At 49.1% G+C, this 18813-nt stretch overlaps 2 protein-coding genes across 6 annotated transcripts in view; both read right to left on the bottom strand.

Moving 5' to 3' along the window:
- Positions 1–676: 676 nt before the first annotated feature.
- tigarb (TP53 induced glycolysis regulatory phosphatase b) lies at positions 677–5797 on the bottom strand. Of its 3 annotated transcripts, none has more exons than XM_023838638.2 (6): positions 5553–5797; positions 5044–5081; positions 4577–4698; positions 3722–3799; positions 3443–3553; positions 677–1636 (listed from the first exon to the last, which is right to left on the bottom strand). In XM_023838638.2, exons 3-6 carry the CDS (start codon positions 4661–4663, stop codon positions 1250–1252), a joined length of 663 nt encoding a protein of 220 aa, XP_023694406.2. In that variant the 5' UTR covers positions 4664–4698; positions 5044–5081; positions 5553–5797; the 3' UTR covers positions 677–1249. The 3 variants fall into 3 exon arrangements, with proteins under 3 accessions (XP_023694406.2, XP_023694377.2, XP_023694386.2); XM_023838609.2 differs by having other exon boundaries at positions 5664–5791; XM_023838618.2 differs by having other exon boundaries at positions 3722–3854; positions 5664–5769.
- A 2027-nt stretch (positions 5798–7824) lies between these two features.
- The window catches only part of LOC111857566 (G1/S-specific cyclin-D2), a 115164-nt gene continuing 104175 nt past the window's right edge, over positions 7825–18813 (bottom strand). For all 3 annotated transcript variants that reach the window (XM_023838574.2, XM_023838582.2, XM_023838566.2), the window contains 2 exons: positions 15450–15598; positions 7825–11751 (listed from right to left, as the gene is read on the bottom strand). In XM_023838574.2, coding sequence (XP_023694342.1) covers positions 11611–11751; positions 15450–15598 — 290 coding nt within the window. In that variant the 3' untranslated portion in view covers positions 7825–11610. The remainder of the gene's footprint in view (positions 11752–15449; positions 15599–18813) is intronic.

The raw sequence follows: 18813 nt of genomic DNA, 5'->3' as shown, positions 1-18813 counted from the left end.
TAGTTTTTAACGGTTTTTAAATTTTCGGGGGTGACTGCAGTGCATGCATACTGCATATTGTTATCATGTATTCATACAGTACTTACTAAAGTAACAGTAGTAGTAGGCTTTTAAAGCAATTCAGTATGTATTGTGCAAGTATGCAATTTGGGGTGCACTATTAGTTTAGTTGTAACTGAGTGTGACTGACTGGATAAGCATTTCAATGCACCTGTTGTACACGGCAGATCCTGAATCGTGGAAGGGCAGAGATCTAGCGGCATCTTTCCACGCAGCACTATAACACTTTCTTCACTCTCTGTTTACATAGCGGTGAATATTTCTTCTACCAATGGGGTGATTACAACAGCCACCAAAATAGTAAAATAAAGGTAATGTTAAATTACGCCTTTCTCTCACGGAAATGGTTTCAAATTAAATGCAACCAGTAAATTACTTGTGTCAGTACCTGTGGGCAAGAGTAACAGCACCTCAGCCTTGAGTAGACTCGAACATTTTAATGTGCAGTGCAGACCATCACTTGATTAAGCCCAATCACGCGCCCATATAGCCTAAAAACCAGCTAATCACGCGCCCGTATATAGCCTAAAAAACAGCCAATCAGGCGCCCATACAGCCAAAAACCAGCCAAGCCAAGCTTTCAACTGGATTAACAAAAACAGAACCAACGAGGCTCTTTAAGAACACAAATGAACATTTATTACAGTAAAATGTGCAAGTATTGTCCTCCACATAAATAAGTTAATATTTTTTTCTTGTCGAAAATAAAACAAACACAGAGATGCCACACTGGCTGATTCTCATTAGCACTGCATTAAAAACGAAAACACTCAGTGCATCGACACAGCTAATGCTGCAGGCTGCATTTAAAATGCTTTTCTATCCGTTCACTCATCCATCTATCCATGCATCCATCCATCCAGTTTTTGGTGATCTAGAGCTTACGTCGGGAAGCGCTATTTGAACATCTGCAGACAGTTGAAATAACTTATAAACGTGCAAAGAGAATTATGACGTATTAATAATCACGTTTATATTGCTTTGTAGTGGGGATGGAAATTCCTTAAAATTTAACGGACGGCAACTGCACACCCCTTTAAATGGGGTTTTCGTTTGTTATTAATAATTACATGCCTGTATAAGAACAATACAGGAGTTCAAATAAATAAGATCTTCACTAGAGTGAGGTATGCACCACTTTCTCCCGGAGGATTCTGGGTAAAGCCCGGCCTGTCTTTGCTCGCCGCTGTTACACTTCCTCCTTGGCGGCCTTCAGGTGGTCCTTCCTGTTGACAAAGATGCAGCGGATGGCGGCGGAAGGCAGGTGCGGCTTGCTGGCGGGCAGTGTGACGACGAAGCGGCACATGCCGGTATTGGGACAGGCAGAGAAGACGTGGGAGAGCTTGGCGTCGCACGGCACGCCGCAGTGCAGGTCCTCCACCAGGTAGCGCACTGCCACGCGCATGTAGGCACCGTGGCTCACCACCAGGGCGTGGGGGGCCAGAGCCCGGACGCCATCATCGGGGAGGCCGGCGGGGGGGCCCTGCAGCTCCGCACCCAGCTGCCCGTTGCTGCAGTGCTCTACGGCCATGCGGTGGACCAGAGTCTCCATGAAAGCTTTGATGCGTAGCTTGACCTGCGGGGAACACGTGGTGGTGAGCCTCTCCATCTCAATGGCTCGAACCCGCAACTGCCAAAACCAAACCTGGAAAGCAACCTGCCATTTACCTGATGCTATCATGACATCACACGGAGCACCATCATCGGCCAGCGACCCGATATCTGACAAACTGTGCAGAGACGCGTGAAATATGTAACTTTTTTCCTTTTCCCTCTGGTTTTCCTTTTTTCAGTATAACTTTTTGTTCTTTATTCATGAAACATTTATTACATTGTTACTTTTTTTTTTGTTCATTGCTTTAATGTTTTTCATTAAGGCAGAGCTGAGCACTTTTCATTTCACTGCAGGTTACAGTTTGCTACTGCATGTGACACTGGCACTGGACTACATGCAGACTGTGTGGACACTGGCCCCACTGGCCCCACTGCGATATACCGTTGTTACTTATAAAATGTAAAGTAAAAAACATATATATCAAAAGGTAAAGAACAAACCTCAGCTGACAGAAGCATCCACATTTCATTACCTGTATCTTGATTTTTTAATCCTGCTTTTATATTTTACTTCTATCTGAATCTAATTTTCAGCCTATGCAGTCAATGAGCTCATTTTATTTTGCACCTTTTAATCTGATGTTACCATGTAAGTTTCACCAATGGTCTGACTTCCTTCTTCAGTGGAGCATATGAATTTTCGAACAAAAAAAACCACGGTCACATTTCCATCAGGCGGCGTCAAGTTAATTAAAGAGGCACGTCTTGTTGAATTAGCAGAACGCAACACCGTATATCTCTCTGAAATATCACCTCGCTTCAGCATTCGGAACGAGATTAGATCTGCATTAGCGCAGAGTTTGGTTAAAGTGAACATAGTAGCTGCGGATGTGTCCCAGACTCATGATAAAGTCACGATTATCACGAGGCCTGGCTCACGGCGATGCCGCACGAGAACGTATCATCTCCGCTCAGAATCGAACTCGGCAAAATGACGGCGATGACTAGGGTGCGATGCCGTATCCCGCCGCTCCGACAGGGCAGGGATCCCTATGCCGTTATGACATATCTACAGGAAATGATGACGTTCTTGAAAGCCCCAGAGATGGTCACCACAGATATGGCCAGAGAGACCTGCTCACCAGCTACTGCGTGGACACAATGTCCGAGACCCACGAGGGCAGCACTGGAACATGTGCTTACGCACGAAGACTGCCCCGGTCAACGGAAATTTACCACATCATGGGGCGAAATCCGATCCCCGGAGGAAAGGGCAAGAGCTCAGCGACCCCAGAGTAGATCGCATCTTACCTCAATCACGCTGACAGTGCAAAAATGCCCAGTAGGCCTGAAATCGAGCAGATAATCGCAGGGTGTATTTCGCCAATTCAAGAAGGTTTACCCTGTCAATCCCACTTTTAATAATTATTTATAAAATATTATTATTCAAATTCTGCAGCTGCACATACTTAGAGATGCTGGAAAAAGTCACCATTGATTCATCAGTTACTTGGTCTCTTATCAGCCTCTAACTTAAAGGAAGACACCTTCCATCTGCTTTTACACACCATTTATGTTCATAAATCTGACCGGTTTACGGTGCATTTGAATTTTGTATCAGAACAGCACCAATTGTAGCAGCAAAGGTGTTAGCGAAACAGTAAATCATCTAAAAAACATAGGAATGACTTTTGGTCCAGCAGTGTTTTATGGCCCTCTAGTGTTTCTTTTGTGTATTACACTTAAAAATGCAGTCAGGTCACAAGGAGGAAGAGACCGTGTAGTCCACCACACACACGGCTTTTTGGGGGTCCCCCTCCCTCCTCACCTGCTCTGGGGTCTCTCCCTCAGGGGGGGTGAACTCTGGGCATGACAGACCAGCTGCCCTGGCCATGTTCTTCAGGTCCTCCACTGGCCGTCCCTCTGCAATCCCGAAACTCTGCACAGAGGTCAAAGATCAGTCTGGCTGTGCTGCCACTGGTACAGAGCAGGAGATCAGAGAAACAACATTCCATGCTTTAAGGTTACACCCTCCCCTATTCCCCCTGCCCGGTGACTGGGCCCAGCCCCAACACAGCAGCCATCAAAAACACAGATTTTCACTCACCCGCTCCTTGAGCAGAGGGTCAGAGACGATTTCAACATCAGAGCTATGCAAGTTGTTTCTGAGGATGATGTCGGCAGTCTGAAAGACAGGAACGAGAGCGAGGCTGCTTGGGGTCTCCTGCTGGGAACCACGTCTGCGGTTAAGGGACATATTATTACATCATCACTCTCACATTATTACATCATCACTCTGATTACTGACACTGTCCTCCAAATACAGTAAATTTCTACAACCGGATGGGTAACTAGAGGAAGCTTCTGAACGGCCAAACAGCTGAACGTGTCCTGGGATTGTGCTTGTGGTCTGAAATATTTTTAATAGGTTACACTGGAAATAAGAGAGACGATCAACAGGAAGGAATGATTCAACAGAACCACTTCCAGACAGAACCACAAAGTAAATGTGCAGACTTTGAGATTATTAGTATAAACATGGTATTTTGCACAATGATGTCTCACATCCTCATAACCTGCTGAATAATCTTCCCCGTGAAAATATTTTCCAACTACTGTAACCTTTTTTTCCTGAATGATAAAACTATGTGGGAGTGAAAATCACAGCTTTTCACATAGCCAGTGTGTTTTACTGTGGATTCTGTCTGATTTGCAAAAAAGATTTTCAATGAATTTGAATCATTTGTCTGCTAAACACCCACACAGAAAATTTGGCCCTTAAATCTTTTACCATACATGGAAACATGCTGGATTAACTAACTGGAAAAATGGTGAGACAGCGACAGATTAAGATGTTTCTCAATTGCTGACGATAGCCCCTGTCTATTTTTTAATTACATTTAAATTACAACACACACACACACACACACACACACCGTTTCCTTGACAACCGAGGGCCTACCTGCCTGGCCCGCTGCAGATCACTGACAAACACATTGGTGAACTTCAGCTGCCTGAGGTAGCGGCCCGCAGCCTCCGCCTGCTGCATGCCCGTGTCGGACAGAGGCGCATCTACGCCCTGCCCTGCAAGTCCGCGGAGGAGACAGCGCTGTTATGTCATGCAAAGACGATTTCAAGCGTACGCGTGGTACAGGGGATCTGCAGGGCCCCCTAACTCATGATGTATTACGGTGTTTAATATGAAAGCAGGGTTGCCAACTTCGTTTGCAAACTACTCCAACGCTTTTGGTGTAGTTAATTTTATTTTTATAATGGAATAATACAGAATTGCCGTAACATTTCGTCCATGAGCGTGAGGGTTTGAAGGTGTGAGTGTCACGCCAGATGCGTGAGAGTTGGCGACCCTGTGAAAGGAAGACCGGCGTTAGACGGGGATGAGGTCAGAAACGCGCAGCACGGCAGTGGTACCTTGGAGAAGCTTGTCCTTATTGTACTGGGTTTCTCCACTAGAAGGGAACAGGGAGAGCCATGGTCAGGACACGCGGAAGATGCACACGGCGAGGTGCCGCGCTTCCTAAGCGCAGCAATGCGTGGAAACAAAGACCTTTCAGGGAGGAGGATGTTATTAAATCAGCTATACAGAGACTGCGACGGCTGATATTTACACGACGTGAAACTTCTGTCGTTCAAAAGCCGCCGTTATGTTAAATGTATTTTGCGTACAGGGAACAGGAAAGGATCTCTTGGATGAATTAAGTGTTATGTTTAAACACCAGTGCTTTCTGACCTTCATGGAGGCACGGAAGCTAACGGTAATGTGACCTCCCCCGCCCCTCCCTTCATTTGCGGCGTACTAACGACGTTGCGTTTGACATGGTTTCTGTACCAGGATCCCGGAGATCAGATCAGACACGAAGTTCATTGGACAGCTACAGTAAAACGCTGGCGGCTGGACGCATGCGAGGCGGCCGAATCACCGTATTTCGGTAGCGTTATTTTTCGTCTTCGCCGCCCCTCCTCCGGTTAAAGGCTAACATGCACCGGCAGAACTTCAGGGACCCAGATGGCCCCAATCCCTCGTTACTTACTGCCGGATTATGGTCAAGCCGAAGGTGAGCATGGTAGCGGCGCCCCGGCTGCGACTTCTCTAGATCGTCGCTTTCGCTCTTGCGTCACAATTCTGTGGCGCTGCGTCACCATTTTCTGTGTACTGGGCTGTAGCAATTACGAAGTACGCAGGTAGTTCAGGTCTATGTAGATGGTTAGTTCCTACAAAAAACACATGCAGATGTTCATGAATTCTTTCACATGTGAAAACAATACTACCTGATACATGGGAACTTGCTCTGGACCCCTGTGATCCTGAATAGGACAAGCAGCTACAGAAAATGGATGGATGAAAGTTGCACTGACACAAGTGGTGAATTAAAACTGCTGTTTCCCTTAAGGTCACATGTCCAGGAACAATAAACCAGATGTATATGAGATTGTCAAAATATTACTCATCATAAGTTGTTCCGCTCTTCTTTTTTCATGGACGAAAAATAATAGCTAGATTTGAAACAAACTGTTTTGACTCACTTTTCATAGATTTTTTTGAAGCCATCTTTAAAAGCAATCAAAACATCCCTTAAATTCAACATCTCTACCATTAGGGCTGGGTGATATGACCTTAAATCAATATCACGATTAATTGAACATTTTACTTTGATTACGACTAATGAACCATAATTCTTTTCCCCTCATATTTCAGGGACAAGGTGTTCACTGTAAATATGCTCAACTGTTAAAGCTGCTATTTTTTTCTAATGAAAGACTGTACATCTTTATGATTTTAAAATAACTGAAGGAAACACACAAATTAACCACTTATGGCCATTTATTGAATATTTTAAACAACTCAATTCAAAGCACAAATCTCTTGAAATGGAAATGTCCTGTGAAAACGGTCAGTTTTAACGTAAAACGCAAATTCCCTAAAAAAGTAGAAAATAAATAGTTTGCATTTCTTGCAAGCAAAATAAATTACAATGGAAACCGTTTATATATAGTGATCACGTCTGTTTGTGTGAAACTGATCACTATAAGCAGATGATTATTATAACCGATTTTTTTCTGTATGTCTCAAGGCAGATTTCCATCTAATTCACATTTTTATATTTATTACATGGGATTTACGTTGTTCAGGTGGCTCGGTGTTTGAGTTCGCCTCCATGGTGCTTCCGTGTCACAGACTGAATAGGGTGGAGTCACGTGACAACACATGCAGTAGTATGTTTTTAAGGAGACAGTCCATGTGAACACACACTGTTTTTAAAGTATTAACAGAATAAAAAAAAACGAAATAACTGACATGGGCAAGATTACGTTGGTTAGAGGTTCTGAATGTCAGTTTTGAATAATTTCCGATTAATCGCCCAGCCCTATCTACCATTCAGTATTTGATCCATCCATTAATCTTCTGACTGCTTATTATGCCCAGGGTCGTGGGGCCAAGTCACTGATGACATCTTGAAATTACTTCCCCTGACCTCCATGAATGTGATATCTCACCCCAACATCTGAACTTTACCTCATGTAGTACACTCTAATTTTTGTATTTCTTTTTCAAACTATTTATGGGTTGCTTAGCAATTTCAGGGGAAATAACTCTTGTGACAAAGGTACATTCCTGATTTTCAGAAGTGATATCTATAGACTTTCTCATGAGAAAAGTTAGTAAGCCCTTTAATTTTCAGACCTGACCACATGCATGCAGAACATTGGCTACTTGTTGGCTGCCTCAGTTGCACAAATATTAAACATTAGGTACTACAGAATACATCATCCCATGAAGTGCCGCTGTAGGACACTGGGATTACGGTGTGTGCTTCACTGGACAACAGCAGGAACATCCCTATTCAGAGCTATAGCCTTGAGTATTTTAAGCCGAGCCCTGAGTATTTCAGCCCTGATGCCAATCTTCCTTCATAAACAAAACAAGTCAGGCCTCAGGTACACGTTTTGATAGCTAGAAACAGCCCTGCAATTGGCACAGGTGTCTTTTCCCACTTTCAAAGTGGGAAAGCTCATTTTAGCATCTTCATATTAAAAATTAGCCAATGCACATGTCCATCACTCTTCAATGGACACTATTTTCCTCTATTTCCAGCAGGATACATATTCCCAGTCCCCTCCAACCTAGTTTCTAATCCAGTCCCCTTCCTAGATGTTGCTTCAGGACACATTAACAGGCCGCAAACTGCTCAATTTCAAGCAAAAATAATTATTTTATTTAAGAAGACAGACAGGATAATAACGATAAGCCAGTATGACATCACAGTCATTAAAGCAGACGTTTATTGAACAGAGTTTGTGCAACTGACATACTGAGGTACACAATGTGGTTTATAGTGGAAGAAAATAAAACAGCGACCCCTTTTTAAAACTTCATAAGGAGAACACATGAATTTTATTGACCAGAGTTCATCTCTGAGACCTCCTAAGAACAGACTTTGGAGGCCGATGTTTTTTCATGTACGGAAAGTGGAATTGTTGCGGATATAAACTGTGGCAGTATCTTCATAACTGACTTGCCGTTGCACAGACACAATAGGAAGAAAATACAAAACGCTGTGTCATACGCCGTTTGTAAAACCCCTATGTTTCCCACAGTCACATATTTGGCAACATCGTTTATGAGAATCTGACTGGCTGACAAATTTCATGACCCAGTACTGAAGTTCAATGAGTATCTCCTTATTTTGGTGACCCCCCCCCCCCCCCCGCTAACATCTCAGTCCATGCTGGGACCTTTGATTCCCCTGTTCCCTGTTTTAGTGGGGGGGTGATGTCTTTCTCGACAACCGACTTGGCAACAGTATGGGAAACCTGTCATTTCCTGCATGGACCATGACATTGTGAAATACTGGGATACACTCCTGATGAGCTCATCACCGTGAACCTCCAATACGTGAACACCCCACCTTTGCAAGGTGTGACATGGGGGGAAAGGATAGGAAATGGACAGACGCGTTAATCGAGAAAACTTTACAGAGAGCGTTTCCAGTCACACACTCGTCTAGCATTTTCTCACCCTCTGCTTCAGTATTCTGAACGTTTCTAGTCGTTATAACAATTATACTATGGTACAAAGGTTTATAAAATAGCAGCACACTCAAGTGACACATTACACCTATGTAATGTTATTTGTATATAAGTATGAAACAAAATTGTAGCTTTTAGCAGCGCAAAAAAAAAAAAAACCATAAATTCAGGTCTTAACACTCTTTTTTGGAAAATAATATCGAACTGTATGAACGACCCCCCCTTAAAAAAAACAACAATACAACTGTACCCAGACTTTTCTGCTCACAGGTAATTGCTAAAACTGACCGTCAGACTACGGTTCCGTGTCATGGATGATTTTCAGGATTGGGGTTAAAGTTACAGTACATGGAATGGCAGGCAGGAAGTGACTTTCTGCAGAGTGCTGGGGACTTGAGCGACACGAGAGACACGAGTTACCTGCCAAACAATGTCATTCTCGCAGAAAAAAACTCACTACAACTACACACTCGTATAAATGTAAAGAATGCATCTCTCCCCACCCGCCCACTATTCTGTCGCCCAATAAAAACAAGAAGCAAAGGACACACCCTCACCCACTCTTCAAATCAAAAGAAGTTCTTATGAGCATGTTGAGGAGATTTCCGGACGACCGCGGAGCAGGAGGTTAAGGGGATTTTACAGGAACCCGCATCGAAAGCCTTTCAAGCAGCATGTTTCTCTCCCTAGACACCAGGCCAGGCCGACGCAACGCTGCAGCCGTGAGTGTGCGCCGTGGGGGTGTCAGCGCACGGCCGGAAGGCGGCCCGACTCTACACGTCTGACGGCTGCTGAAGCATAACAGCTTACACTTTTTAATAAAAATAAAATAACAAAAAGAAAAACTTGTGCAAAAACAAACACAGAACAAGCCTTAATGATTTTCCGTTTTTGTACATCACCAGAGTGACTTTACTATGTAGCAAAAACAAATTCAAGTAAAACAAACATTTAATGACTTAATAATAAAAAAAAAAAAAAACAGAAAACAACAAATGTAAAGAAAATTTTGCAAACCTTTTCTTTGTAAAGGCATTGGCATATTTCTAGTAAAATTTTTTTAAATAACATTAATATTAAGCGATCAGACCACCATCTGTCTTATTTGGAATGCTTATCAATGGGACCCCGCCCCCCCCCTCCCCTGCCCACCCCCGTTATGGACATTTACGGTTAACATCAACACCCATATGCTGCTGACTTTGGAAGAACACAGGGATCCAGCCCAATGATACAACAACAATTAAACAGACGGCCATGAATCACCCTACAGCTATTGCTGCATTGCGATAACCTCACTCGTTCCCAGAGGAGTATGTCGCCATCACGGGGCTCGGAAGGAGCCAAACATCTAAGATGGTGTGAGGATCCACAAGACGGTACGACAGCAGCTCGCACTGCATGACCCCCTCCACCCCAAACTGCTCTCTCACGTCTGATCTCGAGACTGACCCGTCTGTAACTCCAGGGTGCCCGTTTCAGGGATGGTAGAGCATGCAATGACCCTGTGCCGTCAAACCCCAACAAGCCCATGGTCCTCTAGCTTCCAGCACCTTTTCATGCGCTAAGCAGCTCGCTTCCGCCTCCCGGAGGCCTGACTGAATAAATGTTCTCCTGCCCAACTCGCCCAATCAGCCCCAAATCAGCTAAGTCCTCCAGCCCTGTCTCCTACCTGCCCTCACAGAGCCACACCTACATCTCATACTCTCTCATACTCACGTGCTAGCACCCCCTTGTGGGCACAGTCATCTCCATCGCTCAGAATCGCCCAGTCGGTCCAAGTTAAAATCACTAAAGTAACCAAATAATAAAACAAAATACAGGCTACTAAATACATGCCAGTATTGTTTGGTAACTTGGCAGTGAAGCAGAGCTGGACCCTATGATAAAACCTCCCTTTCCCTCCTTTTCTGTTAACCCCGACATGGCAGTGAGACCTGCCTAACTGTCCTCACTCCAACTCCCCCCCCCCTTTGTCTCTCTTTCACGAGTGGGACCAGCCCTCTCATTTTTCCAGGCTGTAAGAGACAAACGTCCATCCTGGGGGGCATGTGTGACAAATACGTGCAGGGGAAGTGTGGGTATGGAAACCCCCGGACATGCCCCCCCCCATCTTCCTGTTTGATGTCAGACACACACAGACACACTGAGCACACAGGCTGAAATTAGCACTTTACGGTTCCATAAGGCACCATAAACAACATTAATCTACTCAATAATAATAATAATATTAATAATAATAATAATTTATTTAATAGTAAATGACATTCTGCATTGCTTGCTTGCTGTTTCCTCACTGCGCACTGAATGGTGACCCCCCCCCATCCTACTCTTGGAGTGCTGCTCATTTTCCATTTGCCATAGAGACATTTGTGGAGGTGCACACAGCCCCATCCACTGAGCAGCCGTCCCCGTCCCCTCGCCCCCCTCCAACAGGGAGGCTCAACCCACATACACAACAAAAAAAAGAGAAAAAATAAAACAAGATAAAATACCCCCCACTGCACGTAATACGCAAAGAGTGAGTTTGCCCACTAAATTCAGAAGCTGTTTATCATATATAGTTATCTTTATATATATATAATTATCAAATATAACTTATGCATATACAATAGAAATATGTATGAAAAATAGGTCTCCCTTATAAAAATTTGAGGCACCATAGAGATTTTTTGTATAAATTTGTAATCGAAATATGTGTATTTGTATGTAAAATAGCTTTTATTTTGTTATATATATATATATATATATATATATATATATATATATATATATATATATATATCTGTGTGTATATATCTGTGTGTATATATGGGAGCAGGTTTTTGTAAAACAAAACAGAAAATGGTTCCGTTGGGGCTGATTTTTTTCTTGTTTTTGTTTTTTTTCTTGCTTTTTTTGTCTCAGTTTTTTCTGTCAGTCTGCCCTGCCAGGCGCCCCCTGCTGGCCTCACTGCAGGTTCACATCCCTGACGTCCGTGGGGGTGCTGGACTGGTCTTGCTCCTCCTGACCCTTCCGGCCGACACGGCTCTCCCGCAGGCTGCTCACCAGCACCCGCTCGATCTGCTCCTGGCACGACTTCAGGCAGTCCTGTAACACAGACCACAGGGCAGTGGTGAAGCCTAGCAATGGATTAGTGGTCGTGGAAGGAGTTTAAGCATCTCGGGATCTTGTTCACAAGTGACGGTGAAAGAGAACAACGTGAAATTGACAGGAGGATTGATTTGGTGGCTGCAGTTTTGGGAGCCATGTCCCAGTCCTCACCACGGTCTACATACCAGTCCTCATCCACGGTCTACATCCCAGTCCTCACCCACGGTCTACATCCCAGTCCTCACCCACGGTCTACATACCAGTCCTCACCATGGTCTACATCCCAGTCCTCACCCACGGTCTACATACCAGCCCTCACCCACGTTCTACATCCCGGTCCTCACCCACGGTCTACATACCAGCCCTCACCCACGTTCTACATCCCGGTCCTCACCCACGGTCTACATACCAGCCCTCACCCACGTTCTACATCCTGGTCCTCACCCACGGTCTACATACCGGTCCTCACCCACGGTCTACATCCCAGTCCTCACCCACGGTCTACATACCGGTCCTCACCCACGTTCTACATCCCGGTCCTCACCCAAGGTCTACATACCGGTCCTCACCCACGGTCTACATCCCGGTCCTCACCCACGGTCTACATACCGGTCCTTACCCACGTTCTACATCCCGGTCCTCACCCACGGTCTACATCCCGGTCCTCACCACGGTCTACATCCCAGTCCTCACCCACGGTCTACATCCCAGTCCTCACCTATGGTCTCTTCCCTTGTCCTGACCTACTGTCCCCCACAGGACGACCCTCAAAACAGCGCCGCTGCTCCCTCAGATTGAGAGGAATCAGCTGAAAGGGCATCTCATGAGGGTGCCAGCTGGTCGGCTCCCTGGTCATGCTTGCCATGTCACCTGCCTTTGTGGATGTCGCATCAGCGGAATGCGTAGTGGCGGATGAAAGCATCACATGACCCCGCATTCCCGTCCGCCACCGGCCCGCTGCCCGTCCGAGACGGGCTGCAGGTGCCAGCCGATCGTAGCTGCCCGGTTACCGCCGGATGCCAGGCTAATGAGTATGCCAGGGCCGCAGCGGGATGCCTGTGCAGCCCCGCTGAACCCCGTCAAAACATGGCCAGTCACCTTGACGACCAGGAAAACACAGGTATTACCAAAACTATGTTAATTATATCCATGTCTTCTGGGACCGTTAAGGGGGTGTTTTTAATGAGAAGGGCCTCTGCCCGAAGGGCCCCCACCTGACTGGACCCCGTCAAGGTTAGGTTACAGCTTCAAAGGGCCACCAGGAGAAACAGAGAACCCCCCTGAGAGCCCCCCCCCCACCCCCTGCTACTTTACACACCCCAGTCTGCACCATTACAGAGGGTCCTGGGAAAGCAGAAACCATCTGGAGAGACCAAGACCCTGTGGGAAAATGCGGAGTCTGGGTGCAAGAGGGAAAATAGGGGGGTGTGACGCAGTGATATCGGAGGGTGATATCCCCCTGCTGGAGACATGCTGAACTGCAGCAGCCAAGCTAAGACACAGACAAATATGCTCCCTCCTCCCTTTTCCCTTCTCTCTCTCTCCCTCTCACACTGCAGATCTAGATTAGAAGGCTGTAAGGTGTCGCCTCCCATGAGCCCCCACCCGAGTTAAAGAGAGGCTTGTGGAGTGGTGAGCATTCTTTTGGAATTCGCAGCTAATTTGAGCCTTTATTATGACTGCTGTGGGCAGATGAGAGCAGTGTGGAGGAAAGCAGACCACACGGGGACTGAGCTGCAGCAGCTCCGCAGACCGCCGGCATGGAGCGCGGCCGGGGACCGAGCCAGCAAAGCTATAGCTATAAGTTTACATGTGGAATAATACTAACCAGCTGCCAGAGGCTTGTGCCCAGCATAACTGAGAGCAAGTGAGAAAAAACACCGTCTGTCCAGAGCACACGGAATCCGCATTAAACGGCCCCTCCCCCAGGTTTGAAAACGTGAGAAGTTTGTCGGTAACGTGCCATGAGACGGTCTCTCGAACGCCAGCCTCCGAGCGTGGAGGTCTTGGGCAAAATACGCCCTTGAATCCACGCATTTCCCAAGCAGGATGTGGTCCCCCCCCTCCCCACCATGCCCCTCCCCCCCCCCTCCCCACCATGCCCCACCGGCATCATCATGTCGCCCCTGCTGAGACCTGCTCTATTAGTCACGCGAAAATAAAATTCCTCAGAGAAAATTAACCAGGACATCGAACTCATAAAGGAACTGGCTGCGTGCTACCGCAAAACTGCAGATATCGCCAAAACAGCCCCCCCCTCCCCCCCAGGTACCCCACCCCCCTCCTCTACAAGCCGCATAGGGGATTCATCTTCGAGGAGCAGTAAGAGGGACATCACGGCACGCACTGTCCCTGAGCTGGGGGATAGACATAATAAGACGATCTAGGAGGGAAAAAAAAGGATTCCGGATGATTCCATGTGTCATCCCCAGTGACGCCCCGACGTTACAGTGATTTTCCTTCACTGTCGGCAGTATGGATGCCAGATGCCAGATGCCGGAGTCACCGACTTAAACGAAATCTTCTGTGAAAGCCGTCAGAAAGGGAACACGTCCATGTGTCACCATGCAGGTTTACTAACCTCCATGGCAGCCAAACGGATAGCAGGTAGGGTTCGAATTTGGCCTCAGGTTTTTGTGCTAGTTGGTTTTCTCTCTGCGAGGAATCGTTCCGGTTACTGTGTTCCTCCGTTCAGAAGACTTCTGACCGTTTGTTAAAAGGCACCGAGCAGCGTACCAATTGTGCCGACTGTCCCCCCCGGATTTCACAGCGAGGCCCCCCCCCCCCCCCCGAGCTGAGGCCCCCCCCCCCCCCCCCGAGCTGAGGCCCCCAGGGATTGGATCTATGGACATCAATGTGTGTGGGGATTAACGGTGGGTGGCGGGATAGATGTACTGGAAATAGAGATGGAGGTTAGGGGCGTTACAAGACGGATGGGTGAGCAGGGCACAGCTGCCAGGTCTATCTATACCCCCCCACCCACCCCCCCGATGAAATGTGGGCTGCCGGCCGCAGGCGACACCTCTGCTGCCTCACACATGCATACACTGGCACTGCAGACCGAAGTGTAACCCTGGCAACCACACTGCTGCCTCACACATGCATACACTGGCACTGCAGACCGAAGTGTAACCCTGGCGACCACACTGCTGCCTCACTGCTATGGAGTCTGATGAAGAATCACTGTGCAGGGTTCCTCTGGGCTGGGCCGTCGCCTGTGAAGGAACACCTATCCCTCGACATGAACTGAGAGTGAGAGTGCGTTCTCCCTCCCAAACAAACAGGCGGGATTGTGGGAAGGCGTGGCACATTCCCTGAGTCGGGCCCGGCAACCTCCGCGGTCGTGTTTAGGTTTGGTGGTTTAACGGGACTTGGTACAGACGTTCCTGCCCAGGTCTCACCCCGATGTCCTGTCCTGCGCGGGAACTGGCCGCTGGGCTGGAGACTACTCCGACAGCGACAGACCCCGGGGCGGTTGGCAGTCTGGCTTTGAGACTTTGTGCTGCTCCCGGCTGCACGTGCTGGGCGGGACGGGCAGAACCTACCGGACTGAGATGAACCTGCCCCGTTCATCATCTCTATAGTAACCCAGCAGCCCAAGAACTGTCCAGAAAGCTACCCCAGACCCGTGCAATTAATAAAGGTGCCCATTGCGTCACCTACAGCCCACGGCCCACTTCTCCCTGCTTACTCACCACTTCCGTGTTGGTGATCTTAGCTAGCTGGTCCGTCAGGTTGTCCCCCCGCAGGGCCTGGTCCACGCTGTCCAGCTGCAGGCCGCAAATGGCAGCGGCCACGCTGCCCGTGGCGATCATGGACGGAGGGTAGAGGGCGAAGTTAAACTCTGAGGGTAACAAACACAGGGATGACAGTCAGCACTGAGCGGGACATACTCCTCAAAGTTTTTTTTATTGCAAAGAACAAGAAAGTGTACATACAATGCAAACAATCAAGACGTCCCCCCCCCCCCTTTTCTACCCCCTTAACAAAAACACTCTACCCACCCTCTACGCTGCCAAAATGACCCATAAAACTTTAAGGAACTTAAAACTTAAAAATGTGCTTCCATATTAATTCAGTTTTATGGGCAATAGGGGGCGATAACTGTATGATAAGACTATGAATTGGTATTTCCTGCGTCACTCATTCTGTTGAATGAGGATGACGAGGGTCAGCGCCATACCCCCCCCCACCCTGTACCCTGCCACATGCCCATGCTGCCACCCCTGGTCCAGGCCCCCTCTCCTCCCCCCTCCCTGTAAATCTCAAGCTCCCTGAAAAGGACCCCCCCCCCCCCCCAGCACTGCTGGAAAGCTCCGGAACAAAGAGGCACAGTGATCCTGCCAGCACCCAGCGCTGTAGGTCTGCTTTGCACGTGTGGCCGGCGGGCGTACGCCTGGAAGCCCCCCCCCCCCCCCGACAGTGCAAATGCAGCGGGACAGCTTGCGGACGGGTCTGGAACCTGACCTGCTGTCAGCCTCGCCTCTCCCCCCCCCCCGCCCCTGCCCCCCAGAGAGGCTCTGAAAAGCCCGCATGCTGGACCTCCATTGCCTGCGACAGGCAGCCTTCCTGCCCCCCCTCCGTGGTAATTGAGTGCGGCGGGCATCCGTGAAGCGTGTCTCCGTCTGCCGGGGGTCCCGTCCTGCGCGTGATGCCGGGAGACATGTAGCGACAGCTCTCCGGTGACACGAGGGGGAGGGGCGGCCGGGGACTGGGGAGGGGGGCGTGGCTTATCTTATCCTATCCTATCCTATCCTATCCTATCCACACCTCGTCCTCTATTCTGTGGCCAGCCGCTGATGCCCCCCCCCCCCCCTTAAATAAAAGTACCCTCCCCCCACCCCCACAGGCATTCCTCTGTTCCTGGGCCCCTGAGGGCCTAAGGACTGCATCATGGGCTCCCAGCTGCCACATTAACATATCGCCATATTCAATTGCAAAGCAAACTCTGGGCAGTGATTCTAAGAGACCCCCCCCCCCCCTTTTTTTCCTGGGGAAGTGGTAGCGGCGGTGGGGGGGGAGCGGCGGCGGGGAGGGAATCTGAGCAGCCGCTTCTTTGATAGCGCTTGACGCTGCCCTTCAAGGGGCTTTTGACATTCACAGGGCTCCCTCATTCGCAGGACAACGCTCCCGTAAATAAACGGGGTCATTATTCCCCCCCGCCGGAGCAGACGGGGCAGCAGGCAAGCGGCGCGGGATCCCCGGGGGGGGGGCATCCCCCAGCATGTGGGTACGGGCAGCTCACACCAGATCGCCACAACGGCCCCCGAAGATGAGGCCAGGAAGAACCCCAGTACTGGCATTCTGCCCCCCCCAATCCTTGGTGGCCTGCTCCTGGATGGTGGGGGGTAATATCTGCCATGTGCCGTGTCAAAACCTCAGGTCCATTTGACCCGGAAGGCTGAAAGAGATCCAGGAACTCTGCTGGCCATTTGGGTCCCACAAAAGGCACTTCAGCCTGGGGTCTGCCGTCCACGCAAAGAAACATCAACATCTCGAATGCCGCCCTCAGAGAAAGCAGAGCTTGCAGCCACCAGGGGGAGTGGAGGCCGAGCCGGGTTCTGGGCCGTGGTACCATGGGTGAGCGGGCATCTGGATGAGCTGACACGTGGGGAGGTGGGGGGGGGGCACTTGGCGCCACGCCGTTTTGCCGTACAGTTGCACAAAAGCCAGACGGCTGCCTATCCCCCCCCCCCACCCCTCGCGTACAATCCATCTGGCCATCTCCCAGAGCTCTGGGGGGGCAGCGCTTGAGTGACAACATGCCGGTTGTGGGAGAATGAGAGTGACAATGTGATGTAAACACCTCGGGGACATGCCCCCCCCCCAACCCAAACGCCAGCTGTAAGGGGGTCTGCGTCACACGGTAACAGGACCCAGCGCCAACCTCCAAAACCCTGAATGTTTACTCCCACCGGGCTCATGCTCGGAAATGATAGTGGGTCCAGAGACTGAGCCGGATGGAGCAGCCTGGGCTTCCTGGGGTGGGGTGGGGTGGGGGGGGGGGCGTGTTGGAGCAGCCAGAGAGTGAGTGGCAGACACGGAGCGGGGGACGAGGCCAGCGGAGAGGAAGAAACAGAAATTAGAATCCCCTCCGTAAACAAACAAACACCGTGATGAGTCCTCCCACACTGGCCCAGCTGCATCTGAGTCACAGCGGCCGCCCCGCCCCTCCCCTCACACAGATGCCAGCCTCCTGTGTGAGTGCGACTCCCCCCACTCTCCCAGGCCATTTCTCTGGAATATTCTCAAGCGTACCACTCACGAGCGGTACTGGATACTGGTGGAATTCACCAAAAAATCCAGAAAATGTAAAACCTCTGAGGACTGACCTCCAAGCCCCCCCTGCCGCACCTCCCATCGGCTGAAATTCCTCCCGCCACTGACACAGGGGTGGCCCGGGTGCAGGACTGAGGTTTCTGGAAACATCCCCCAGCCCCACGCTGGGTTACGCCAGGTACCAACCGGGTAGAACCCATGAACCCATTTATGTTTGGACAGGTTGGATGTGACTGGTCAGACAGACAGGCCAAGAGCCCCCCCCCAACTCACCCCTGAGGACTGTTGGCCAAGAGGGGGGCCTTGCAGTACTCCCCCTTAACAAACTTTTTTCTCCTCCATTATTCCTCTGTATATGAAATGCTTGTCTCTGTGCCCCCCCCCCCATTCGCGCAGCCCTGAAAGCTTTTGCCACTTAGCAGTTAATGTGAGCTGTCCTGCAACACATGATCAGATCCACCAATAAAACTGCTTCATCGATAGAGCACCATTGACAGCCATTGACAGCCCGACTCTTCCCCCTCACCCCGGTTTCTCATCCCAAAAAAGGTTCCAACGAGATGAAAGTGGGGAGTGGGACGCAGTGAACTTGAAGGAGAACAACGGAGCTGAGTGAGGCATAATTAAGAACCTTCTGCAAAGGGCATGGCGGTCAGTAAAGGGGTCTCCATGCGTCTTTCTGCAGCCCAGTGTAATGGCGCATGCCATGATGTCACATCCTCCTCACCGAGGTCACCGTGGTCAGATCATATGCTTTGGCATGGCTCCTATGTGTAAGCA

The sequence above is a fragment of the Paramormyrops kingsleyae genome, chromosome 3 (assembly GCF_048594095.1).
Source record: "Paramormyrops kingsleyae isolate MSU_618 chromosome 3, PKINGS_0.4, whole genome shotgun sequence".
In the NCBI taxonomy this organism is placed as follows: domain Eukaryota; kingdom Metazoa; phylum Chordata; class Actinopteri; order Osteoglossiformes; family Mormyridae; genus Paramormyrops; species Paramormyrops kingsleyae.
The sequence above is the reverse complement of the archived record's forward strand: the minus strand, read 5'-3'. Positions and strand labels throughout refer to the sequence as shown.

Excerpts from the sequence above, each read along its gene's own strand:
- tigarb (XM_023838609.2), bottom strand. The coding sequence starts at position 5,695 with ATGCTCACCTTCGGCTTGACCATAATCCGGCA. Across the intron at positions 4,699-5,043 it reads TAAGGACAAGCTTCTCCAAG|GGCAGGGCGTAGATGCGCCT; the intron begins GTACCACTGCCG and ends GCGGACTTGCAG. Across the intron at positions 1,637-3,442 it reads AGGGAGAGACCCCAGAGCAG|GTCAAGCTACGCATCAAAGC; the intron begins GTGAGGAGGGAG and ends TGTTCCCCGCAG.